Raw genomic sequence first — 25,236 nt, 5'->3', positions numbered from 1 at the left:
TCAGATTGCATTGGTTACAAGAGGGACCTGCTGACGCAGTTCACGAGCCAGTGACGTGGAGAACGAACACCCTGCTCTGGACCCCAGGGGCGTGCCGCCTGCAGCGCCGTCGGCCTACTCTAGCTCTAGTAGGCTTGCTCCCATAGGACGCTCCTCCCGCCATACCGAACATGTTACTAGGTGCCATCACTCCACCTCCTCTTCCATTATGACACTTCGTGGTCTGTTCAGCTTCATACTTCCATCTGCTCTTCGCTCAATCCAAGGGTGGCCTGGCGAGACTCGGTCCCACCCCCTCGGTTTGGCACCAAGACACACATACGATTGTAACCTAGACCAGAAGTCTGCTATAACTTGCGATTTAATGCGCGCCATTACTGCGTTCCCATCGATCACTCCAGGTCAGCTCAGCCGGTGGCGGCCGGCGTTGGCTTGTGCGCACTCCCACAACGCCTTGCCGCCCGCCACACACGCCTGGCACGGACTGCGTGCGGCGGTCCTTGTAAGCTTGTTGCACTCGGCGCAGGCAGCGCCGCCAATGTTCGTGGTGGTGAGGCAGGTCATGCAAGACGCACGAGCGGCCGCCGCGTCAGACAGGTCGCTGGTCACCTGTTTATAATGCAGACCGCGGCGCACAACAAGAAGCACGTTAGCCGGGTGTCCACGACACAACATACATGAAGACACAGTGTAACGGATTTGCAGACACCGCAAGCGCAGTAGGGGGCATTATGGGTTCAAGTGCGTTCAGCGTGCAACCTTGTGTCCAAACTCACCCCGATGCAGTTTTGACAGTCCCACGGATTTGACCATCCGGCAACGCAGGCGGCGCACTGCTGTGCACGGGCCGGGTCTGTGCCCACTAGGGAGGAGGCCCCACAGTACTGGTTACAGCCCCAGTCAGTGCCTGTTGCAAAAACAATATTGGTGAATACAAAGGAAGGCCGGGGGTTAGCTGCCAGCAGTGCACCCAGTGCATGCAGCAACGCCTGCAGCGATTCGTGAACAGCAAAGGATTCATGGGGTGGCGTGCGACCCTAAAGAAACGGAGACGCACCTTTCGCGGCAGAGTTGGGGACGCAGGTGCCCATGCAAACGGTCTGCAGGGCGGCGGTGGCGATGCCAGAGCACGAGTTGGTGCACTTGCCGGCGTCTAAGCCCTTGGCGCGCAAGGTGGAGACGCAAGTGCGGCAGGCGTTCTGGTCCAGAACCCAGGTGTTGGCACATGCCGCACACGCCCAGTCACTCGAGCTGCAGGTTGAGGTGGTGGGGCTGGGCGACGGCGACGGCGACGGCGAGGGGGAGGGCTTGGGAGACGGGGAGGGCGATGGCGAGGAGGAGGGGAAAGGAGAGGGCTTCGGGGAAGGGGAGGGAGAGGGCTTGGAGAAAGGAGGAGAGGGCTTGGAAGACGGCTTGGGAGAGCGCTTAGGTGAGGGCTTGGGAGAGCGCTTGGGTGAAGGCTTGGGGGAGCGCTTGGGGGATGGTGAAGACGAGGGAGAGGGTGAAGGTGACGGCGACGGTGAAGGTGAGGGAGACGGTGAAGGTGAGGGAGAAGGCGAAGGCGAGGGAGAAGGCACAGGCGAGGGAGAGGGCGAAGGCGAGGGAGAGGGCGACGACGAGGGAGAGGGCCCGGCCGGCAAGGGGCCAGCTGTGTTGCCGCTCACGGTGCAGGTGAGGGCGCAGTAGGAGGTCCATGTGCATCCCGCGGCCTTGATTGCGGCGTCAACAGCCGCCAGGCCCTGTTGGCGCCACACGCACCACATGCAGTGGAGCGGGCAGTTCAGGCCTCGAGCAGCAAGCGGGTGCAGCAGCAGCGATAGCAAGTGCAGCAGCAACCGCTCCATCTGCGCCACCCTAGCAGCCCGCCGCCACCAGCAACAGCACGCATGTGCTCAGCCTCAGCAGTTCTCTGGCCCGGCCCACAGCTAGCCCTGCTCACCGCCAGCGCTCCCGTGTAGCCTGCGTTGAAGTCCAGTGCCACCTCGTTCTTGACGTAGTCGCGCCGGTTGTCGGTGTAGGCGTCGTAGCGGTCCGGACCGCCCACCAGCGCGCCCTGGTGTGTGTGTGTGTGTGTGTGTGTGTGTGTGTGTGTGTGTGTGTGTGTGTGTGTGTGTGTGTGTGTGTGTGTGTGTGTGTGTGTGTGTGTGTGTACGGTACGAACTACGACGAGTGTGGCGGCTGTCAGCTGTTGAGCAACAAAGTACGGCTTGGTAGCCGGTGGGCGCTCCCAGCAAGCACCTGAGTCATTACGTTTGTTGCTGTGAAAGTTTTGCTGGCACCTGAGCTGCCAAAGATTGTCATGCGTACCATACAGTACTGCATGCGGGGGGGGGGGGCGGAGGTGTTGAGCGCCCCTGTCGAGTGCCACTCCGTTGTCAAAGCATAGGCCACGGTATACGTATCCAACCCCCTCTCCCCCCACACACGGCAACCTCACCAGGAGCACACTCGGGTTGGGTCCAGGCGCGTCCAGCGCGTTCCAGTCACACGGGGTGGCGTAGTTGGTGGCGCAGCTGCTGCTGCGGTGGTGCGGCTTCTCGGGAGCTTTGTGGGAGGTCGTGGGCCTGCGGCGTGTTGGCAGGGCATGGACAGGATCGGTACGGCGCAGGGTCGGCATCGCATCGTTCCGTGCATTGCCACATTGCCACCCATTATGCGATGCGGCATGCCACGCCGACAACACCGTACGCCTACTCACTTGTATCCGACCACGTACGACTGGCTCTGCGGGTTGCTGCCGAGCATGTAGTCGACCTGGCTTCGTGCCCAGCAGTTGCGATTCACACGCGTGCTGTAGGCAACCTCCAGACCCGCGCCGGCGTCACCGCGCGCCGCCGCCAGCGCCACCAGTGCCGCATTGGCTGCACACGCGTGCGTACACAGCACCACAAAGGTGACGAAGACGCGGCCGACCAAATACACCACGTCACAAACGCATGTTCGCTCGGCATGTTAGCACGCGGGCGAACCGGGATTATGAAGTTCTGTGTTCAGTCTTTTACCTTACAGGGCGGCGTCACGCACTCCGTTCCCAACCTTGATTCCGGCCTCCAAGCAACCCGCCCGCCATACCCTCCCACTCACCCGCCATTCCCTCCCACTTTCCTGCCATTCCCTCCCACTCACCCGTGTGCCGACAGCTGCCCCACTCGCTGCCCCAAACCAAGCCGCCCGAGGTGTAGCAGGGCGGCGCGGCGCCGCTGCTGCACGTGCGTGTGCCGGGCTCCATCCACCTGCAAGCAATCACGCGCACGGCACTTGAGGGGTTGCGGCGGTTCAAGGTCCTATAGGTTGAAGGTTTGAGGCAACACATCCGCAGCACCCCAAACCCATAATTCACAACCCAGTGCCAAATGTCGGTACGTCTGCCCCTGGCACAATCTCCGTACTAACCGGCTCAGCACAGCGTTGATGGCGGTGTTGTATGTGGCGACGTCGGTGGCGGTGCCGGCGCCCACGTCGCGGAGGAGCACCGCCGCCATACCGGCCATGCGGTCCCAGTTCACGTCCTGCGAGGGCGGCGTGGCGTGTGGGCAGGCGTGCGTGTGTCTATGTGGACGGCACGCGGGCAGCGGTGATGGGCGGTCGGTTAGCAGCAACATCGGTATATCAATTAGGACCGCGCGCTGTGCTGCAAGCAGATTTTTAATCCGCGTACGGTTGCACATCCTGCACCTCCGCCCACCTGCACCTCCCATGCGTTGCCCACAAACGGCTTCCAGTACGCAAGGGCGGCGGCGCAGGCGGCGCTGTTGGTCGGCGTCACGCCTTCATCCACGCTTGCCCTGCGCTCACGCATGCAGTAGTACCGAGTGAGTGTTGGGTCCTGAGTGCCACCAGCTAGCTCAAGACTCGAGTCCATGTGCAAGTGGCATGCATGATGCAACCGCTTATGTGATACCACGTATGCCAAGCCATCATGCACACTTTCGCTCATCATACCCACACGCCCCAAAGCCACGGTACACGCTGCATATGCCCCACACGCCGTACACGTACGGCGCACACCGCACCGCACCTGCACAGCCACGCCGCCGCCCAGGCCATGTCGTCATTCCAGCTGGAGCTGCCGTACGCGCCGTTGTTATCAGGCGGCGCCCACCTGCGCATGTTGGGTTCAGCCACACTCGTGTGAACAAGCCGCCGGTCGGTGTGACTGAAGTTGGGAGGGCAGCAGCAGGGCAGGAGTGGAGGCGGCCTCCCATTCTCTGCACGCCCAGTCCAAGAGACGCGCGCACACAGCATGCTGTTACACCGGCTCACGTACGTTCCGCCGGTCAGGGTCTTGGCGAACTCGAAGAGCTGCTTGGCGCGCGCGAGGAATGCCGCGGCCTTGGTGGTGTTGGAGTAGGTGCCAGGGCGCTTGAGGAGCAGCGACACGCTGGCCAGCGACGCCGCCGCCTGTGTTATGGATCAGCAGAACGGTCCCGGTCGATTCACGACGTGGCAAGGTGCTGCAACGTACGGTTCGTTTGCTCATCTGGGCGCGGAGGGTACCAAGCTGACGTCCAGTACCGTATGCGCGCCTGCGTGTCACCCACCTCTGCCACAATGTCAGCGCCCTTGCCGCTGCTTGACGTGATGACGTACACGGGTCGATAGCCCGCAGAGCCCTGGGCGCCGCCCTCGGGCTGCTGCTCCGGCCGGCCCCACCAGGTGTTGTGGTCCGTGGCCACATCGCCAATCTGGGGGGCGGCGAAATGGGAAGTGTAAGCCATGCGACGAGAAACTGGATACCTCGTTGGCAGTCCACCGTCGACGGACCCTGCTGGGTTGCAACGCGCGGCAGCCAATCAACCGAAGGCAAGGTGCGTTCCCTCGTGCAAGAGCGTGCAATCCGTGCTGATGTGGATGAGCGACCACGCGCCCTGCCAGCAGGCAGCTTCCCTGCACACCCACCCACAGCCCTAACCACGCACGCACGCTCACACGCACCTGGGCCACGAACTTGTTGTCGGCGGGTGTGTCGCTGGCCTGTGTGTGGCATTTGGCGATGTAGGAGGCCGCCCAGTCCAGGTTGCGCACGGCGATGTCCCACTGGCCCGCGGCGCGGTAGGCGGCCTCGAAGGTGAGGGCGCCGTACGACAGAAGGCTCACCGACACGCCCAGAGGCAGGTGCAGCTTCAGGTGATCTGTGGGGGTTGTAGGCGTGGGTGTGAGCGGGCCGGGGGCGCATTTGGTGTGCGCCTAAGCGGCAGGCGTGGGCAGGGGTAGGTTCTCCGGGGCGTGAGGCAGCAGGCGCAAAGCGTTGGGCGGGGGCAAAACCGGGGGACGACAAATACGTCGTCAGCGATGCCAGCAGCATCCCAACATCACCGCGCTTGCTTTCAATGCCGACATTTGAGCTGCTTTGCGCGTACCTCCCGCGTCATACCAGCCGCCTGACAGGTCCAGGTTCACTCCGCCCGGGCCAGTGCCATCGAGGGCGTGGCTCTTGTTGCGCCAGCCGCCGGCCGCCTGGGAGGCACGCGACCAGGAAGGCACGTTGCCAGACATCTGAGCCTCATAGAACCTGTTCATGTTGTGGATAGGGAAGTCAAGGATGACGGCAGTGTGTCGTGCATTTTCGGTTGCAATGCGCAATATTAAGGGTAGTGCTTAGCCCTCTTATCGTCATGTACTTAACAACACTTTCTACTCATATGCCCCTGGTTCGTACTGCAGGCGTCTGCAGACAGGTGTCGGGCACCAGGGGTCCAATGCGGCGGGTGCGGGGGGGGGGGCCTGACTCCAGTAACCCCAGCGAGCGTGTCGAACCTGCGCCCTACCTATAGCTCAGTCCCAACACACTCGCATAATTGTGCGACATTTGGGCGTCAATTTCGCTTGGCAGCGTTATTACAAGAAGCGCCAGCGAGGCAAGCAGCTGCACCGCCACCATAGTGTATTAGTAGTCAGTCGACGCGTTAGTGTCTCCGCGTCACGACGTAACACCAACGCGCTAGAAAATATCATGTAATCACTATAAGCATAGCGCGCGCCATTCGCAGTGCCTTGGACCTTGGTCGAAGCACGTAGTATTGAAGTTATATATTTGATGCAACGCCACTGTGTGGTCTTCCCGGCACATAAAATCTATATGCAATAAGGTATCGTCATTCTGCAGCCACCTGCTGCTTGAGCCTGGTCGCGATGTCCACCATTGGCCGCCCTGAGTGTGCCGGCCAGCCACCCCGCCCCGCGCACCCAACGTTACCCATACCTCCATCTCGCGCACCCGCTGCCGCGCCAGAGAGTTCTGAAGGTTAAGCTTGTAGACGGTCATGGAATCTGCATGAAAAACATCATAAGCGCTTGAGTGCCCTAACCATCGTTACGATTCCCCGCTATGCCAGTCCTGTGTTACCCACCCGTTTCCATCTGCTAGCCCCGGCCTCTATACCTGTGACCCTGATTCCTATTGTGGCTGCGAGCAATCAACAGGTCCGTGTGCGACAACGTCAGCGGCCGCACGTAGCTATAACAAGTTCTCACATGGTGGGGATGGTGGGGACTGCACGACTAGCATGACTCTGGGGATAGCCGTTCCATGGGCAACTCCATTTATCCAGCATACTCGACCAGTGCAGCCGAACTCTTATCGGCATTGCATTTGCGGGAGCTTTTGCAACCGTCTCCACTTGCCGGAGGGGTTTGTTGAACAGGACAAGGCACCGCCGGAATCATGCCAAAGGAACCTGGGAACGTGCTTACAAAATTGCTTCAGAACATACCAGAAATTGCGGACCGCGAGAAATCCGCGCGAGGGCCATGTTGGCACCCTCAGTGATGACATACTGTCTCTGTTGTATGAGCTTAAACAACATGGATGCTCACAAGAAGATAGAGCTAATGGAGGAGGTGCTGCCCACCGGTTTTCCTCGCTGTGCTGCGGGCCTTATCAGTGTGCCTAAGGGCCCGCGATACTGACAACAATTATTTTGCGGCATGCAGTATTGCATGCTGCAATTTCCTGGCCAGATACTGGCGCCACGTGTGTCAGTTGGATGTGTCGCCGGCGGCCAGGCCGCCAGGGCCTGCGCACTGCGCGTGGCGCTCGCGGGGGCACGTTCCAGGCCCTGGCGAGGCAGCTAGCTGACGCTGAGGCGGTGGTGCAGGCCGAGATGGTACGCAGGCAGCAAGCGTGCAGCGGCAGCAGCAGTAGCCGGCGCGGGCAAGGCGGCGGCAGCAGCAGGCGTGACTGATTGGACATGCAGGATGCATTTACCTGCTGGAAGAACGCAGCCGGCCTCCCTAGCGGCCACATGACGCTCTTGGAGAGTGTCAGCACGCGGCTGATGGCTGGGGGCGTCGCGGGGAAGCCACTGTCGCCCGGCTGCAAGTCTCTCGAGGACATCTTCAGGTGCGGTGGTGGATGTGACGTATGGTCCAGGTCATTTCGGGTTCGCCTCGCGCTGTCCCTTGGTCGTTGGTGTTTGGTGTCCCTTCCGGTCCTCAGCTTTCCTGTAATTCGTGTACGAAGACCCTGCATCCGTAATGTGTGGGCGGCCGGTGGGATTGCGCTGTCCCGGACAAGGTTCTCGGCTGTCCTACACGACCAGGGTTGCCGCAGCTGTATAAGAACGTCCCTGCATCCATAACCTCGCAGCGAGTTCGAGACCGAGCTACTGGCCGCGCTGGTGTACATGACACAGCGTTATGACGGAACGGCTGGGGCGAGTGGCGCTGCCGCCGCTGCCGCTGCTGCCTGCTGACAAGCCCATCGTGTTCGGCAGCCCCATCATCAATCTGACATATCAAGCGCAGGACTGCGTAGACGGGTACTGCAGGTGTGATGCTGGGACGTTGGGGACTGCGTGGTGGCTTGTGATAGATTGTGTTTTGGCGTATGGACCGTATTGGAGGGGCCGCTGTGGGTAAAGGCTGGCTTCCCGGACATACAGCATCCAACTTACTAGGGTACCGTAAGCCTGTTGCTGTCGGCGAGGTATGAAGGGACACGATACGCGAGCGCCGGTGCTGCGTACCGTAGACATGTGGTGTGTGTTTGAGGAGGGCGGGGTACCACGAGGCGGGGCACGTGACAGCATGGTTGCGGAGCCGGCTCACACACGCGTACTTGGCCCTCTACCGCCCTGTGCGATGCATTGCGTGCGTGCACTCTTCAGCCAGCTTCAAGGAGTCATGCCTTGCCCGACTCTGCCTCTTCCTGTCAGGCTGTAACAAAGTGACCTGTCAGCCCGAGATGCGACGGTGTCACCGTCGCCCAGGTCGACAGCTGTCGCGGCGGACTTGCAGCGGCTGCTGGCGGGTCCCTCCCTGCGCTGCACCGCGCCCACAATGGGCCTGCTGGCGGCGCTGTGTGCGGCGGACGGCGGCAGCGGCTACGGCGCGCCGATGGAGTCGCTGGCGGCACTGCCCATGGCGGCTGGTGCAGACCAGAGCGAGGCGGTGCTCTCATGGTCGGCGGAGCAACTAAGCTACGTGATGGCGTCGAGACCGCGTGCGGGCGGAACCGCCGAGCCGCCAGCAGCGGGGCTGGGTGCCGCGAGTGGGGTCGCGGGATCTGGTGCGGAGCCTGAGGTGCCAGTGGAGCAGGTGGCGCGGAAGCGGCGCAGCAGGTGGCGCGGCAGGCGGCACACGGGCGGGCGCAGCACAAAAAAAGTAGGCCGGGGCGGGCCTCTACGGGCCCGGCGCAACAGGAGGATGTGCCGCATTGGCACTCCATTGCTCCCCCGCGCTCGGCGGCCCTGGCTACTCAGACGCGCATGGAAGTCCTCGCGGTGTACTCCATAGCCCACAGTGCCCGCATCGCCGTTGCCGTCCTCCTACCTGGCTCGGATGCGGCACGGCAGCGTGTAGCTGACACGGCGGCCGCGCTGACGGCTGAGTGGGAGCGGCTGTGCAGCTACTGCGACAGCAGTACGCGGCGCCTTGGATGGGATGCAGCAGGACGAGCAGCCACAGCAGCCGGAGGCGGGCAAGGAGCAGGTCCGGCGGCAAGTAGCGGCAAGGGTCCGCACCCGTCGGTCCGCTTACTTGATCGGCGCTTGGCAATGGATTCATGCCTAAGAGCCCTGCGGCTGACTCAGCACAATCTGACTCGGCCCCGCAGCAGCGTTGCAGACAACACCGGCGGCGGCGCGGGGCCCACCGGCGATAGGTCGGGCGCTGGCGACCTTGAGTGCCCTCACGCGGCGGCGCGGTGGTGGCGCCAGCTGGTGCTGCTGCTGCGGCATTGCCACTCGTGGGCGGGTGTTGTGCCTGGGGGGCAGCTCGTGGGGGCAGCTTGTCGCGCTGCCGCTGTCGGAGGCCGGCGGCCGGCGGCTGGCACGGCGGTGCTCCAACCCCGCTTGTATGCATGCAGCTGAAGGGCGGCAGTGGGGCCGAGGTGGTGGTCAAGGCAGTGGGGCCGAGGTGGTGGTCAAGGCAGTGAGGCCGAGGTGGTGGTCAAGGCAGTGAGGCCGAGGTGGTGGTCAAGGCAGTGGGGCCGAGGTGGTGGTCAAGGCGTGCGGTGGCGGCTGCGGCGGCGCGGTGGCCTACCGCTGCCGCGAGTCGCAGGTGGCGCACTGGAAGGAGGGGCACAAGGCCGCGTGCGGCAAGGGCCTAACAGCAGCTGCGGCGGGTACCGGTGCTGGTAGAGCGCCGCAGTGATGAGAGGTTAACGGTGCCGAGAAACTATTGCGCTGTCGCATACAGCACTGGTCACCAGAGAGCGTGTAATGGAGCTGAGCTGGTGTGTTTGTGGTTAGTTGGCGGTTGACTGGTTTGCATGTGGGCTGCCCCATTTTGTGTTCTGACTGGTGCCGTACTCATGTCGGCAGGTACCAGGTAGCATGTGCGGATCTCGTACGTACGGTGGATGCTGAAGTCAGATAGCGGTAGTTGGCCAGACTTCGTCAGGGCTGCTTATGGCGGTGCGAGGCGTCAAGGATGTGCGGACATCAAGCTCGGAGAGCGTACCGTAATTGGTTGGCAGTCACGTCGGTAACCCTGCGCAAAGCCGCATTGGTTGGAACGCGTGCGGTGAATACCTGGCAAGCGGTCATCCCCCTGTCAGTCGCCTGAACATGAACGGGACCTTGGGTCGCGGGTGCATGTCCTGAGACCACAACGTTACAAGAAGGGACACGCCAACCAGCAGGGTCACTTAGCCGTCCAAATCAACATGAAGGGAAAGCCTCAATGAGTCCATGGGGCCACGTCCAAACGTCCATCCTGCCTACAGCCTTGGCTGTCTACGCTAGCAGGTGATAGTTCCAACGCCCTATGCAAAGCGGCATGGATACCGTCACAATATTCACACGGTTCAGCTGAAACACAGCGCTCTGCATCGCAGTGCCTTCGCCCGAATATGCAGCCAAACGGACTACCAGTGAATGAATGTCCAGTATCAACGATGCAGGACTTTTGCAGCCCGTTGCACACATGTGCGGCATGCCTGCTGCCGGCAGTGACCGGCAGTCCCACCACACAGCATCCAGTACGGCACCATCTAGCTCAACCTACTGATCTTTCAATGCCTTTCAGCATGCGGTATGCTTAAATCCTGCCTGATCCTGCAGTCTTCGCTCTTACTCAGTCCTGTTTCTGTACACGATCCAGTCAGTCCATATGTGCAAAGCTCCGCCGCATTTCCAGCGGCATCACAGGAACGTGCATACCAGAGAGGCATGCTTGGGCTCTTCATGCGTGTATCCACGCAAACGACGGGGATGTATGTATGTATCAGCCGCTCACACAACAGAGCTTATCAGCCAGAGCAAGGGTGAAGTCCCTGCGCTTGAAGTAAAGCAGCGGCATGCTGCTGAGTGCTAGGTGGATTTTCTCTTTTGCTTATGTGGCCTAGGCATACGCGCACAGGTCACTGCGTTGCTGTACATGCCGCATACACTGTAAGGGGCACCATCAATTTGTTCCACGCGCAACGATAAGCCGGCACAAGACGTATGGCAACACGGTCGGTTGCTTGCTTTCGGTGACTACGCGCGCAGCAGGCGGCGGCCGGCGTTCGGCTGGGTGCACTCCCATACGCCCTTGCCGCCCGCCACACACGCCTGGCACGCGCTGCGTGCGCTGGCAGTGGCGAGCTTGTTGCATTCGCCACAGGCGTAGCCGCCAATGGTGGTGGCGGTGAGGCAGGTCATGCAGGAAGTGCGGGCTGCAGCCGCATCAGACAGGCCGCTGGTCACCTGTTACGTTGCAGATCAATTTAGGCACGGAGACGTTCAGGACCTTACCACTCGGTCACTCGCAGCAAAGCCACTTCTCCGAAATGTAAGGTCCGCGCCCTCAGTTATTGTGACCTCGCAGCCCCGCTCTGCTGTCGCTCGGTGCGCGCAGCGCCTAAGGGATAGGAGCAACCTACCGTGATGCAGTTGGAGCAGTCCCAGGGGTTGGACACGCCCAAGATGCAGGTGCCACACTGCTGCGAACGAGCCGGGTCCGTGCCCACCAGCAGCGTCGTGCCACAGTACTGGTTGCAGGCCCAGTCAACGCCTGCGGCATGTGTACATGCGGCGTGGCGTGAAAGGCACGTGTGCGAGGCGGAGCACATGCACGGGTGGTGCTGCGACTTGTGTGAGGCGTTGGACACTTGGCGCACATAGCCGCTAATAAGGCAGCAAAGGATTTATGGGGTGGCATGCGACCATAAGGAAACGGAAACGCACCTTTCGCGGCGGAGTTGGGGACGCAGGTGCCCATGCAAACGGTCTGCAGGGCGGCGGTGGCGATGCCGGAACACGAGTTGATGCACTTGCCGGCGTCTAAGCCCTTGGCGCGCAAGGTGGAGACGCAGGTGCGGCAGGCGTTCTGGTCCAGGACCCAGGTGTTGGCACATGCCGCACACGCCCAGTCACTCGAGCTGCAGGTGGAGGTGGTGGGGCTGGGCGATGGCGACGGTGACGGCGACGGCGAGGGGGAGGGCTTGGGAGACGGGGAAGGCGATGGCGAGGGGGAGGGCTTGGGAGACGGGGAGGGCGATGGCGAGGGGGAGGGGGAAGGAGAGGGCTTCGGGGAAGGAGAGGGCGAGGGGGAGGGCTTGGGAGACGGGGAGGGCGGAACCGGAGAGGGCGGAACCGGTGAGGGCGGGGCCGGAGAGGGTGGGGCCGGTGACGGAGGCGAAGGCGAGGGTGTGGGGCCAGCGTCGGGCACTGTGCAGGCCATGGAGCAGTAGGAGCTCCAGGTGCAGCCGGCCTTGGTAATCGCGGCGTCCAGGCCGGACAGGGCCTACACATGCAGCAGGTGCGAGTAGATAGTAGTGATGAGGGTGCGCGAGGGCCGCGAGGGGCGCGGCGAAGAAGCCGGCGACGTGTTGAAGCCGCTGGAAGCCGCAGAGGCAGCAGGCACACATACATACGTGCGGCTGGAACCGAGATGCATGGCGTTGCTTGGTTGAGACTCATGACAGTGGCGTGCCAGCCACAGCACAAAGAACCAAACGCCTACAACCCGAACCGCGCCACGAAATAATCACAGCTATCTAGCCCAGCTCACCGCCAGCGCTCCCGTGTAGCCTGCGTTGAAGTCCAGCGCCACCTCGTTCTTGACGTAGTCGCGCCGGTTGTCGGTGTAGGCGTCGTAGCGGTCCGGACCGCCCACCAGCGCGCCCTGGTGGAAGCCATAGCGCGAGGGGAGTATTGTCAGTGAGCAATGCCATTGGCGTGAGCGAGGAGGACAGGTGTTGTGTGTGTGTGTGTGTGTGTGTGTGTGTGTGTGTGTGTGTGTGTGTGTGTGTGTGTGTGTGTGTGTGTGTGTGTGTGCATACGGTATGGGCAACAGCGAATGCGGCAGCAGATGTCGAAGAAGTCGTCGGGGGTGGATTTTGAAAGTCGGACGCAGTTTTGACTATCCTATCAAGGAGATGATTACACGTTCTCCTTGCAAAGGTACACAATCATGTTGCAAGTGTGCCTCTCAGATATGGGATGCATTACACGACAGATACGGTCTATACAAGAATCAACACGGGCCTTTGCAGGTGCGGACGTGCGCGCGCGCGCACCTGCAAGACGCTGGGGTTGGGGTCCGTGTTGTCCAGGGCGGCCCAAGTGCAGGGGGAGGCGTAGTTGGTGGCGCAGCTGCTGCTGCGGTGGTGCGGCTTCTCAGGAGCTTTGTGGGAGGTCGTGGGCCTGCGGCGTGTTGGCAGGGCATGGACAGAATCGGTACGGCGCAGGGTCGGCATCGCATCGTTCCGTGCATTGCCACATTGCCACCCATTATGCAATGCGACATGCCACGCCGACAACACCGTACGCCTACTCACTTGTATCCGACCACGTATGACTGGCTCTGCGGGTTGCTGCCGAGCATGTAGTCGACCTGGCTTCGCGCCCAGCAGTTGCGATTCACACGCGTGCTGTAGGCAACCTCCAGACCCGCGCCGGCGTCACCGCGCGCCGCCGCCAGCGCCACCAGTGCCGCATTGGCTGCAAACGCGTGTGCAAAACACCAGAGGATGGTTTCAATTACAAGTCAGATACTAGCACCTGCTGCCTAGGATCACTGACCGCGCATGCATTTGCATACGTTCGGATGTACGGTACACATGTGAACTCCACTCGTTGTCACTGCTCAGGAATCCGCAGAACCTGCTCACAGCTATTCCGTCCTGAGGCCAGGAGCCATCCCACTATGCTCACCCGTGTGCCGGTTGCTTCCCCACGCGTCGCGCCACACCAGCCCGCCGGGGGTGTAGCAGGGGAGTGCGGCGCCGCCGACGCAAGTCTGGGTGGAGGGAATCAGCCACCTGTCGCATGGCAACACAACAGCCACGTCAGCATGCGTGTCCCGGTGCTTTCGGATAAATTCGTACGGTTCCCATCACAGTCCATGCCCATCCACGGTTAGGTCCACCACGGCATGCAGGCTGCCCACGCTATCATCCATGCATCACATGCACGGGTGCTGCTCCCACCCGGCCCCAAGGCACCGTCCCACAGCGCCGCCCACCTCTTCATTATGTTGCTGATGGCGGTGTTGTATGTGGCGACGTCGGTGGCGGTGCCGGCGCCCACATCGCGGAGGAGCACCGCCGCCATACCAGCCATGCGGTCCCAGTTCACGTCCTGCGAGGGCGCGCGGCGTGTGGGCAGGCGTGTACGTTGGCACAACCGTCCAGTGCGCAGGGATCATTCCTGCCGCTTTGAAGCCCAGCAGCACAACTCTACGAGTGCAATCTGCTGGTTCGTTCGAGGCGCGCACCCACATGCACCCACGCACCCCATAGACGTTGGCGTTGCCGATGAAGGGCTTCCAGTAAGACACCGCAACGCTGCACGCCGAGCTGGTCGCGGCGGAGGCGCCGGCGTCCACGTCGGCCCTGTGTTTGCACGTTTGGCACATCAAGTGAAGACGTGAGGAAGGGTGCTTGCGTACACGTGCCTGATCGCTTAGCACAGGGAAGCGGCACTCCGCCGTCCCAAGCACCACCAGCAGTCTGCTGCCTCCCAGGCCACAGCGTCGCTCATCATGCCCCACACGCCCAAAGCCACGGCACACGCTGCATATGCCCCACACGCCGTACACGGCACACACACGGCGCACGCACGGCGCACACCGCACCGCACCGCACCTGCACAGCCACGCGGCCGCCCAGGCCATGTCGTCATTCCAGCTGGAGCTGGTGTAGGCGTTCTGCCCCTCAGGCGGCGCCCACCTGCATTTGCATGTGCGGTCCCATTTTTGAGACCTTTCCGGAACGCCAATGGCGAAAACGGGCGGCTGCTTGTTGCCCCTGTTACAAATCCCGGCACCTTCCTGGATATAATGCAGGAAAACTTACACGCCGGAGTTGAGGGTCTTGGCGAACTCAAAGAGTTGCTTGGCGCGCGCGAGGAACGACGCGGCCTTGGTGGTGTTGGAGTAGGCGCCGGGGCGCTTCAGGAGCAGCGAAACACTGGCCAGCGACGCCACCGCCTGCGGCAGGAATGCGATACATTTCACGACCATTGCATAGCTAGGACAACGGGCAGCAGCCGTACGTACTTCTGTCCTTTCCTCCTCAGAAACTGTTGCGCGCCTGCGGCGCACCCACCTCCGCCACGATGTCAGCGCCCTTGCCGTTGGCGGTGGTGATGAGCCACACGGGGCGATAGCCCGCAGAGCCCTGGGCACCGCCCTCGGGCTGCTGCTCCGGCCGGCCCCACCAGGTGTTGTGGTCCGTGGCCACATCGCCAATCTGAGGGGCGGCAAAAGAAAGGGAAGTGTAAGCCATGCGACTAGGAACTGGATACCTCGTTGGCAGGCAGACGTCGACAGACCCTGCTGAGCTGCAACGCGCGGCGGTCAATCGAAGGCAACCAAGTAAGGTGCGTGCGTGCCCTCATGCAAGAGCGTGCAATCCGTACTGATATGGATGAACGACCACGCGTCAACGACCACGCGCCTAGGTAGCCTCCCTGCACACCCACCCACAGCCCCAACCACGCACGAACGTTCGCACGCACCTGGGCCACGAACTTGTTGTAGGCGGGTGTGTCGCTGGCCTGTGTGTGGCACTTGGCGATGTAGGAGGCCGCCCAGTCCAGGTTGCGCACGGCGATGTCCCACTGGCCCGCGGCGCGGTAGGCGGCCTCGAAGGTGAGGGCGCCGTACGACAGAAGGCTCACCGACACGCCCAGAGGCAGATGTAGCTTCAGATGATCTGTGGGGGGTTAGGCGTGGGTGGGAGAGGGCCAAGGGCGCATTTGGTGTGCGTCTAAGCGGACAGACATGAGGCAGGCGCAACTGGGATAAAACCGGGGGACGACAAACACGTACGTCGTCAGCGATGCCAGCAGCATCCTAAGATCACCGCCGCTTGCTTTTATTGTTGACATTTGGGCTGCTTTGCGCTTACCTCCCGCGTCATACCAGCCGCCTGACAGGTCCAGGTTCACTCCGCCTGGGCCAGTGCCATCGAGGGCGTGGCTCTTGTTGCGCCAGCCGCCGACCGCCTGGGAGGCACGCGACCAGGAAGGCACGTTGCCAGACATCTGAGCCTCATAGAACCTGTCGCGAGGCAGCAAGAAGGAGTCATACTGGCAAGCGACGCTCGGACATGCCCCTCGGACATGTCGTGACCAGTCTACCTACCTGAAGCTCATATCCAGCAGATTTCCATAGTTGTGCTTGACCTGAGCTTCTATCACGAATGGTGTTGCTGCCGCAAGTAGCGTCAGGACGACTAAACTGGCTAGCATTTTGCGCAGCGCCTACGTTCGGGGAATTACCGGGTGTTCAGTAGACAGGAACAAGTATAAAGCTTGAAGCGACTTGTGGACGCAAAGAAACTGGCTCTTTCACTCAAGTGCCAACGGCTTGTCGTTCCGCAAGTGAATGCTGACAAACTGTGTAGCAAAACAATTCTATTTGACTCGCAGATGACCATAACAAGTGATACGCATGCAGGACCTGGCCACTTATGCCTGCGTCGGTGGTGAAAGCGCACTTCGCTGGTCCTTCCTACCCATCCTGCAATCTGGACCGTTGCTTAAGAGCTATCGGCGCCAAAACATACTTCATGACTCTGTCAACACACCTGGAGGCAGGGTGACACAATTCCTGTGCCCAGCAAAAAGCGGTTTCGCCACCGTGACGCGCTAGACGCCCGCCCAAGCGCCCGCCGGGCCCACTCAATCACCTCACGGCTACTCCATGTGGACTGTGGCTCTAGGAGCACAATGTTGTGCAGCAGCAGTGGTAGGCTGGCCAGGCGTCAAGCACCAACATGTCACTCGTCACACAGCCCATTCGTAGTACCAATTAGACACACGCGCACGTTCACATGCGCACCGTTGGTTGGAAAGGCCGCACGGCGAATCACTCGGTGTTGGTCCGGCAACACAACGTGCAATCTGTATGCTTGCAAACCGCATCACATGCCATGGTGCAAGGTGTACGGCCAATGCGTACCTGCCAGACTCTGATACCATAGCTACGACGTGACGGTATGCGAAACACATGTCACTTACCCCCCCACACCATGCAGTGTCATGTTTCGGTATCAACAAGGAGAACTCGGCTGAGCCGCAACTATGTCAAAGCTACCTACCTTGTTGGCATGTGCAGAGTTTATACGAAGCCAACTGCACGCATCTTCAGCTACAAATAAATACACATTCCCCATAAGTACACGCGCGCTGGCTGCCGCCTGCCTTTACCCCCGCATGAGCCCATGTAGCCACGTCGTCACCTCCTCCAAAGCCACCTGCGTGCCACAGCGATGGAGAGTGCTCAAGAGCAGGCCCTTCTGTACGGGCAACCGCCATATGGTAATGAGGTGCAGCCGGTGCGGCAAGAGCTGTGGTAAGAGCTGTGGTGGCTGGCACATCCTCGTGGTGAGGTCGCTGTGCACCACTGCACTTTGCTGTGAAGCAATGTTAACACCTACCGTACGGTATCGGTGATAACTCGCACCACCCCACGCAGCAAATGCTGTGAAATGCTGTAGTGCATGCTCCCGCCTTGCCACTTACCTGGCCCGCGTCCTGCAGGGCGTCCTCCAGACCGCCCGTCCGCGCCCTGGCCCACACACGGACACCACCACCGCCGCCACCGCCCGTACTGCTGGTGGCAACGGCCGCCGCTGGCGTGTGCGCTATGTCTACCACACACGCCAAGATGCCCGCCGCCCGCCACTGCTGCAGCAGCAGCCCAGCAGCATCACCATCAGCACCAGTCATTCCCGCTGCTGTCGCGTCCCGAGATGCGGCAGCCGCGGGTGCAGCGGCAGCGGCCGGGGCAGCCGAAGCGGCGGTGGCTGCGCCCGCTGACGCCCGCGCCTCCGACAAAGCCGCCGCAGCCCCGGTTGGCAATGGCCTGCAAGGAATGATGCGCAGGAGTTGGCCGGCCGTGATGGAAGGCGCATGGAACCCATGCCAGACACGCCTGCTCAGTGCTCGCACAGCAAGCCGGCAACGGGTAAGCTTTCAAACACGGTATAGCAGCCAAACGCGCTGGATGGCTTACGTGAATGACAGCAGCATCTTGAGGCCTGCAGCGTGCCCCACCCGCACTCCCACCAGGTGCCAGCTGCAGGGCTGGAGCGGACCAGGCGCAGCCTTCCCTTCATGACAGGCCCTCGCCGACCGAGCGCCAGCAGCCCCGGCGGCCAGCAGCGCCCGGCCCTCTGGCGTCGTGCCCAGGACCCAGCGCACCTGCACGCACACAACCCAGCCAGAAGGAGTAAGCAGGGGGCAGCCCGTTGCAGCAACCGTAGCTTGGATAAAGCCATGAGCAATAGCTTGGCACGCGTCAGCACGCAGGCACAGGTGGTGCAGCTCCCCGTGGACACCACCGACAACCGTGCCGTGACCGGGAGCAGACATGGGCCCCAGAAGAACACGCATGCACGCACCAGGGAAGGCAGGGCGGGCGCCAGCGCCGCCTGCAGCTGACACCGCACGTGTCCAATTTCAAGCAGCGGCTCAAGCTGCACCTGCTGCACCTGCTGCTCCGCCTGTCGCTGCTGATGTGACAAAGGCAGTGGCAAAACGCCCTGGGAAGCAGTCGGCGCCGCCGCCGCCTCTGTCGCCGCAGTTGCCACCACCGCCGCCGTCATCATGGCCGCAGCAGGGTGCGCCGCCGCATCCCCCGCTGCAAGCGTGTGGGTGCTGGAGCCGGCCTCAACTCCTGCTGGTTTGGACTGCTGCTGCTGCTGCTGCTGCTGCTGCTGCACACGCTGCCACGTGTTGACCTTCGCTACTGCTGCCACCTTAGCATCGCCCCCGAAGCAGCCCGCCATCAGCGCAGCGTCGCGCATCCTTGGGCCCGGCGGGGCTTCCACGCCTTTTGTGGATGTTGGATCGCCCAGGCCTGCCGCCGCCGGCTCGACGCGGTGGCACGGCAGCTTGGCGGGCCTGCCTCTGTCAGGCTCCGTGCCACCAGCAGCGGCGGCGGTGCGGGGCTCGCGGTGGTTCCCTGCAGCAGTCCCCTCGGCAAGGACAGCCTGCACCGGCCGCTTTAACTCCTGGGGGCGGCGGTCGACACTGCCGCCTGCGCCGGCGCTGGCGCCGCTTCCGAGGCCGCCGCCACCAGCAGCTGCCGCAGAGTAGCCGCCACCAGCCATTGCCGCCGCCTCCGTGAGCGGAATCCTCCACTGCGTCTTGCCACTGCTGCCAGCCCCACCACCTCTGCCGTCGCTGCCACCAGTCGCCTCCACGGCTGCGGGAGGGCCCCGCCCAGGCCGCTGTGCGGCACCTGCGACGCCCGCTGCCGCCAGCGCTGACGATGGTGTCACAGCGTTCAGGGGCACCGCGCCGGGCCCTAGTAAGCTGCCGGGCCTTGGTAAGCCGCAGGGCCCTGGCAAGCCGCCGCGGAGCCGTGGAGGAGGTGGCTCCGCCACCGGCGCCAAAGCCGCAAATCTCAACACGGCTGAGCTGCGCACCCTGGCCGCTGCCAGTGCATCGGAGGCGCTGGCGCTGGCGGCAGCGGCGTTGGCGTTGGCGGCGTTGACAGACATCATGCGTTGGAACAGATTGGCGTCGGCCACCGATTGCAGCGCTGCGGGAGTCTTCTCCCTCGCGCGTGGGGAAGCCGCCTGCTCCGACACGGCGACAGCTGCCGCTGCAGCGGCCTCCGCGGCATCCGCTGCCATACCTGCCAGCCCTGCTGCCGCCGATGCAGCGGCCGCGGGCGTGAACGCCGCCGTCCCACCCGCGCGCGTCGCCGCAACCACATCCGAACGCGTGATGGGCGCCGGCGCTGGTGCTGGCGCTGCAGGTGCGCGAGGGAGGGCCGGCGCAGCAGCCGGCGAAGCTCTTTCTGCCGACGGCGGCGGTGAGCAGTGGGGAGCAGGGTCCAGACTGAAGTCAGTGTGCCCAGTCACAAACGCAGCAGGCCGCCACTGCAGCGGTGCGGGTCGCGGCGGCGGAACAGCAGCGCGCCGAGCCGCCGTGAGCCCCGCCAGCTTCGGTCCGCCCGGCAACGGTGCCAGCAGCAGCCCCGGAGGCCCCGCTTGCGGTGGTGCGCAACCCTGCGCTGGCGTGCCGCTCACATTTCCAGCACGCGGGGGCGCGTTGGTACTGCCCGACTGGACTGCGGCTCCTGTTGCGGCAACGGCCCCAGCTGCAGTCCTGTCAGAAGTCACCTCTCTCTCCGTAGCAACCGCAGCAACAGTCACATTGGAAGTAGCTGCCGCGGCAGCAGCCTTAGGAGTCGTAGCAGCTGCTGCAGCCATACCCCGCACGGGCGGCAATGCGCCTGCACCCGCGGCAGCACTGCTAGAGGCTTGTAGCGGGGCGGCGGTCGCGCACGCCTCCGCGCCAGCAGCGGCAGCCGGCGCATCCGCATCCGCAGGAGCCCCGGCATAAATGCCCGCTGCGCCATTGCTCGCTGTCGCTGCCGCGCCTGCTGCCGTGTCTGCTGCCGCGCCTGCTGCAGCTTCTCCGTCTGCTGCTGTAGTGTCTGCTGCCGCTGCTTCTTCCGCTGCTGCGTCTGCTGCTATAGCTGCGACGGGGCCAGGTATCCATGGGTCCTTTGCCTCGTCCTTCTCCTCCCACACCAGGCTCGCTACGAGATACGACCGGCCGTCCAGCAGCCGCTGCAGCTGCTCGTACACCGGCACCTCCTCTGCTGCGGCCGGCTGGACCGCAGGCTCTGACGCTGCTCCTGTTGATGCTGCCCCGTCAACCGCATCAGCCGCTGCCCCAGTTGAAACTGAAGGAGCGTGCGCGGCAGCGCCAACGCCGGGCGGCGCTGCGGTGGCGATGTCTGCAGCGCCTGCGGAGGCGCATGCACCAGCACCGATTCCGGCCGCCACGCCGCTACCAGTGCTGATGTCAGCGGAACCGACAAGGGCTGCTGCTGCTGCTGCTGCAGCGCCGGTCGTGGGATGGGTGGTGGCAGCATCGATCTCATGGCATGTCAGGTGCCAGAGCGGCGACTTTCGCGACTTGCTTAGAAGCGGCTTCAACGCGTTCTCGGCCCAGGAATAATACCACACACGCTTGGAGGTACTCAAGGTGCCACACCCCATCGCGCGCCGCCTGTTTGTCCCAGCCCTGCTGCTGTTCGTAATTAGCGACATGACTTCGGGCGTAAGCGCTGCCGTCTCCGCATGCGGCGAGCGCCCCCCGCCATCTGCAGCAGCGGCTTCCGTGTCCGTGCCGCCGCGCCCAGTAGGACTTTTGAGCTGCAGCCAGACCGGCAGCACGCAACCCGTTGGCAGCCCCACTGCCGCCTGCGGCCAGCCTACCAGCGCTGCGGCGGCGGTCTTCGGGATAGAGATCTTGCAACCACGGACGCCCGACTCAGTCAGCGTGACTGTGCATGAAGCACCCACGGCACTGCACTCCGCGGCCGCTGCAACAGCCGCCACTGCCTGTCGCGGGCCCCGTACCGCCGGCGGTGGTGACAACAGCCTCCCGCCAGTGCAGACGCCGCGAGCAGCCGCCAGCGCTGCCTTCCGCACTATGTCCGCCTGTGCGGCCGGGGCCGTCGCCGCCTTTGCAGGTGCAGCAGCTGCTGCAGGTGCCCTGGCCGGCGGCACGGCCGCCGCCGCCGCCACACCCGCTGCCTCTGCATCCGCTGCGTCCGCGGATTGCGGTGGCCTCGCCGGCGAGTCGGCGCCATGCCCCGGCACGGGGGCGTCGCAATGCAGCGGGCGTGCCGCCAGTAACGTCGCCACCCACCGCGGTTCAGGCCCAGCGCCAGCAGGTCCGACGCCTGCATCGCCCATCGCGCCCTCTGGGCTCCAGGCCCTGCCGTCTGCGCCCCCACCTGCTGTCGCCCCTGCACCGCCAGAGCCTGTTGCACGCGAAAGCAAGAAGCCCCACCCCGGCTTCGCCCCATGCTGCTCCGCCCACTCAGGCACGAAGTTGAGGCGCGTATTTCTGCTGCCTTTGCCAGGCTCAAACCCGATGAAGCGCGTGCGCGCCTGGCCACCCGTCGCCTGCCCTGCACCCGCCGCGGCAGCCGCAGGCGCTGCTGCGGCCTCCGGGTTGTCCCTGCCTCCGGCAGAGCCTGCCGCTGCCCCCGGAGCGGCCGCCGCGCCACCGGCAGCCGCGACGTCTGCTCCGACTCTCCACCGCACTGCCTCAGGGCCGAGGCACCCAGCCCGCCTCAGCAGGGCCGCCTGCTCGTGCCGTATGTACACCGACTTGCGCTGCATGCTCCCTTCCGTCAGAGGTAGCCAAAGATTCAGGGCGCTGCTGCCTGGAGCTGGCGCCGCGCCCGTCGTCTTCAGCTTCCGTTGCGGCGGCTGCGAGGGCTGCCGCGAGCGCGCGTCCTCCTGCCCTGCGGCCAGCTCCTCACGGCGCCGCTTGCGCTGGTCCGGTGCAGGCCCATTCAACAGGCGCTGCATCCGTTTCGTCTGCGCGATCTGCATCGCCGTTCGCACCTACAGCCATACGCAGCGAAGCGCACCCGCAGTGGCCTAAGGCTGCGCTTTACAAAAGCCTATACGAGCAGCACCGGTAGGTGCCATGTGCCAACTATACTGCTGCGCGTGAGTAAGCAAGTTTGCAGGTCGCTCCCTCCAAACCTACCCCTACCTCCAACCCTAATTCCCTCCCTCAACCTACACCTACCAGACCGTCCACGGCTCGTGACACCCGCTCCAGCTGCTGTGCCGCCGCTGCGGTGTCCTGGCCACTGCTTTGCAGCCCGGACGCCCCCGCTTCCGCAGCCACCTCCGCAGCCACTTCCGCAGCCGCCTCCGCAGCCGCTTCCTCGTCCGCCTCTACATCCGCCGCCACATCCGCCGCCACAGCCGCCGCCTGCTGCGCCGTCTGCGCCTGCTGCGCCGTCTCCTGCAGCTCCGACACGTGCAAGACCCACACCGCCGAGCCGCCGGCCGCGTAGCGCCGGCTGCAGGCGCACACGGCGCCGGACAGGCATGCGCCGGCTTGGCGTGGCGGCGCCGCAAAGCCCACCTTGCCCCAAAACCCCTCCACTTGCTTGCCGGCCAGCACCACGGTGACGTACTGCGGGCGCGGGTGCAGCAACCACACGAGGAGAGGGAGCGTGGACAAGCCACAGCAGCGCACGGACAACCGGGCTCCACGTCGCGGGCACCATGTCACCGCACATATACGCCGGGCAGGCCAGCCGGAACGCAGGCAGGCCTAGGTGTGCGTGGTTGGTCCGAGATACAGGTCCAATGTGTCGTACATTAGGGCTCATGCAGTGATCTAGAAGCTGCCATCAGAACAAGACAATGTGCGGCCCAAGCGCGCGGCATTCTCAGCAATCAGGCACTTAGCACGCACCTCCAGCTCCGCCTGGTGTGCGGAACGCTGCAGGCAGCGAGTGAGCAGTCGCCCAAGACCCTGGCCGCGACGTGACTCGCAGCCGGCCTCCGGGCCGAACGTCGACATGTAAAGAACCTATTGCAGGCAACGGCAGAAAACACAGCGTGTTACTGCGCGGTGAGTTGCTGGACCGCAGCGTGCAACGTGTGACGCGCATGCGACATGCCAAATACCGTAACAACGCAACTGACGAAAGGCTCCAACATGCGCGTGCGCCCCCCGCGCCCCCGTTCGCACCTGCAGATGACTCTTGGCACCCCACGCGTCCTGAGTGCCCTCCAGCGTCAGGCGCAGCAGCGCCGCACACACCAGCTGCTCCTCCCCCTGGCTACCCGGCTCGCGCTCGCCAGCCCCGGCGGTGCCGTTGCTTCCACTGCCCCCTCCGCCGGGACCCTGTTGCGAAGCCGCCGGTGCCGCCTGCCGCCTGGGCCGCACCCACAGTCCCGCCAGCGGGTAGCTGCGCCGCTGGTTCAAGTCGCCCGTCAGGATGCGGTCACAGATCTGTTATGGGCATGAGACAGAATTGCAGCAATCGGCTGACCCATCATGATCCCTTCATGGGTCCACCATGTGAGGCCGGCACCCAGCCGCTCATGCAGGCACGTGCAGACACAGCCACAGGCCACAGGCGAAACGACAAGGCGATATAACACACTGTATGACCTAACAACAATCGCTTGACAAGCGCACACGTCGTGGGCAGAAATGTCACGAAATTGTGACGCAGGAACGTAACAGGCACGCGGCTTACCTCAGGCTTATTCCTTTGAAAGTCCCGCGCCAGATGCTTCAGGATGCCCTCGTGCCGCCTCTTGTCTTCCCCGTCCTCACCCCGCAGCGGCGGCAGAAGCCGATATACGACCTCCTCCTGCTCCTCCTGCACCGTGCGGTACAGCAGGCTGTGAAGTCCGCACGCAGGGCGGTACCGTACCCATCTCGGCATGTTCGACTTGCAGCCCTTCGATGCACCACGCACGCCTTGGGCACAGCAGAGAGGTTTCTGCAACGCTGCTGGCGCCCCTATAAAGCTCTCAGCTCACCTGTCCGGTTGCTGCTACTCCGTTTCGGAGGGCCTGTGAGCCCAACACGAGCTCGGTCACCAGCACCTGCATCCGAGCCCCGTGTGCGGGCGTGCTCTCCCGCCTGCTACGTCCCGCGCCAATCCCAGCCTGAACGTTTGCTTCCGCTGCTGTGGCGCCTCGACGCGGCGCCGTACCATGGTCGAATGCTTGGCCGCTTGAAAGGCTGGGCGCCGCGGGCACAACAGCGATTGACGACTCGACAGACATCGATGGGGCGCTGCTGGTGCCGGGGCGGGGGTTGCCACCAATACTTGCAACCTCCTGTGAGCCCAACGCCGGCTGCGGCCCGGGGCTCATAGCTGCTGCATGTGCTCCAAGCCCTGTGCCTTGCTGATGTGCGCTCGCGCGGCAGAATGCCTGCGAAGACACCGACATTCGGTGAAGGGCTCAACACCCACTGACCTCACAGTGCATTCCCCTGAATGTTTATCATTAGGACTGTCTTATTATCTTTGTGTCGCACTCGCAGCCTAAGCTGCTAAGCTGCTTCATGTTGAATTCAATTTGCAAGCAGCTGACATCTCGAGTGCTCTGCAATACTCTTGTAAAAGAGAACATAAATACAGGATAGTAACAGATACAGTCATAAAAGAATCCTGCAAGAGGTAGCGCATGCTAAATGGTTTGAAAAGTTGGTTGACCAATCCAGGTCGTCGTGTCAATGCTGGAAGTGCAGATTGCCTTGCAGTTTTGTTTTGCGTCGCGTTGTAGTGAGGGAGCTAGGGGCGGGAAGTGGCGCGTGCGGCAGGGGAGGGGAGGGCGGGGTGGAGCGCGACGTGTCCTGGCATTTGCGATGTGTCGTGGGTGTGTGATGGGACAGGGTTTAGGCGGTCCCGTAAGGTGCAGCTGATGCCCATACCCCAAGCAGTCGGCAGACAGTTTGCAGTGGCAGAGCAGAAGTGCATGGCTGGTCGAACGCCGGAGTTACTGTACCAACAAGTTGCTGGCGGCTGGCTGGAAGTTTGCTGATGCGCATTCCT

General features: G+C 63.2%; 4 protein-coding genes across 4 annotated transcripts; 1 reads left to right on the top strand and 3 right to left on the bottom strand.

The window, feature by feature from the left end:
• Positions 1–2: 2 nt before the first annotated feature.
• CHLRE_17g730600v5 (uncharacterized protein) lies at positions 3–6,058 on the bottom strand. Its single transcript, XM_043072420.1, has 15 exons — positions 5,769–6,058; positions 5,361–5,512; positions 4,936–5,132; positions 4,542–4,685; positions 4,268–4,401; positions 4,019–4,102; positions 3,686–3,785; positions 3,394–3,509; positions 3,127–3,233; positions 2,699–2,861; positions 2,438–2,564; positions 1,940–2,053; positions 1,058–1,739; positions 777–907; positions 3–609 (listed from the first exon to the last, which is right to left on the bottom strand). Exons 1-15 carry the CDS (start codon positions 5,807–5,809, stop codon positions 403–405), a joined length of 2,499 nt encoding a protein of 832 aa, XP_042914879.1. The 5' UTR covers positions 5,810–6,058; the 3' UTR covers positions 3–402.
• Positions 6,059–6,582: 524 nt separating this feature from the next.
• Positions 6,583–10,028, top strand: CHLRE_17g730575v5 (uncharacterized protein). Its single transcript, XM_043072419.1, has 2 exons — positions 6,583–7,342; positions 7,589–10,028. Exons 1-2 carry the CDS (start codon positions 7,191–7,193, stop codon positions 7,692–7,694), a joined length of 258 nt encoding a protein of 85 aa, XP_042914878.1. The 5' UTR covers positions 6,583–7,190; the 3' UTR covers positions 7,695–10,028.
• Positions 10,029–10,044: 16 nt separating this feature from the next.
• On the bottom strand, positions 10,045–16,322 carry CHLRE_17g730550v5 (uncharacterized protein). The gene is made up of 15 exons (XM_001701494.2): positions 16,018–16,322; positions 15,782–15,933; positions 15,390–15,586; positions 14,978–15,121; positions 14,726–14,859; positions 14,516–14,599; positions 14,164–14,263; positions 13,894–14,009; positions 13,584–13,690; positions 13,208–13,370; positions 12,947–13,073; positions 12,439–12,552; positions 11,613–12,171; positions 11,309–11,439; positions 10,045–11,132 (listed from the first exon to the last, which is right to left on the bottom strand). Exons 1-15 carry the CDS (start codon positions 16,122–16,124, stop codon positions 10,923–10,925), a joined length of 2,445 nt encoding a protein of 814 aa, XP_001701546.2. The 5' UTR covers positions 16,125–16,322; the 3' UTR covers positions 10,045–10,922.
• A 48-nt stretch (positions 16,323–16,370) lies between these two features.
• Positions 16,371–24,932, bottom strand: CHLRE_17g730516v5 (uncharacterized protein). Its single transcript, XM_043072418.1, has 10 exons — positions 24,215–24,932; positions 23,926–24,051; positions 23,412–23,675; positions 23,133–23,249; positions 22,452–22,847; positions 21,119–22,261; positions 18,281–21,055; positions 17,893–18,080; positions 17,400–17,742; positions 16,371–17,131 (listed from the first exon to the last, which is right to left on the bottom strand). The coding sequence occupies exons 1-10, from the start codon at positions 24,551–24,553 to the stop codon at positions 17,081–17,083; spliced, it is 5,742 nt and encodes a 1,913-aa protein (XP_042914877.1). The 5' UTR covers positions 24,554–24,932; the 3' UTR covers positions 16,371–17,080.
• Positions 24,933–25,236: the final 304 nt, after the last annotated feature.

The sequence above is a fragment of the Chlamydomonas reinhardtii genome, chromosome 17, assembly GCF_000002595.2.
Source record: "Chlamydomonas reinhardtii strain CC-503 cw92 mt+ chromosome 17, whole genome shotgun sequence".
Lineage (NCBI taxonomy): Eukaryota > Viridiplantae > Chlorophyta > Chlorophyceae > Chlamydomonadales > Chlamydomonadaceae > Chlamydomonas > Chlamydomonas reinhardtii.
This window is presented reverse-complemented; position numbering and strand designations above follow the sequence as displayed.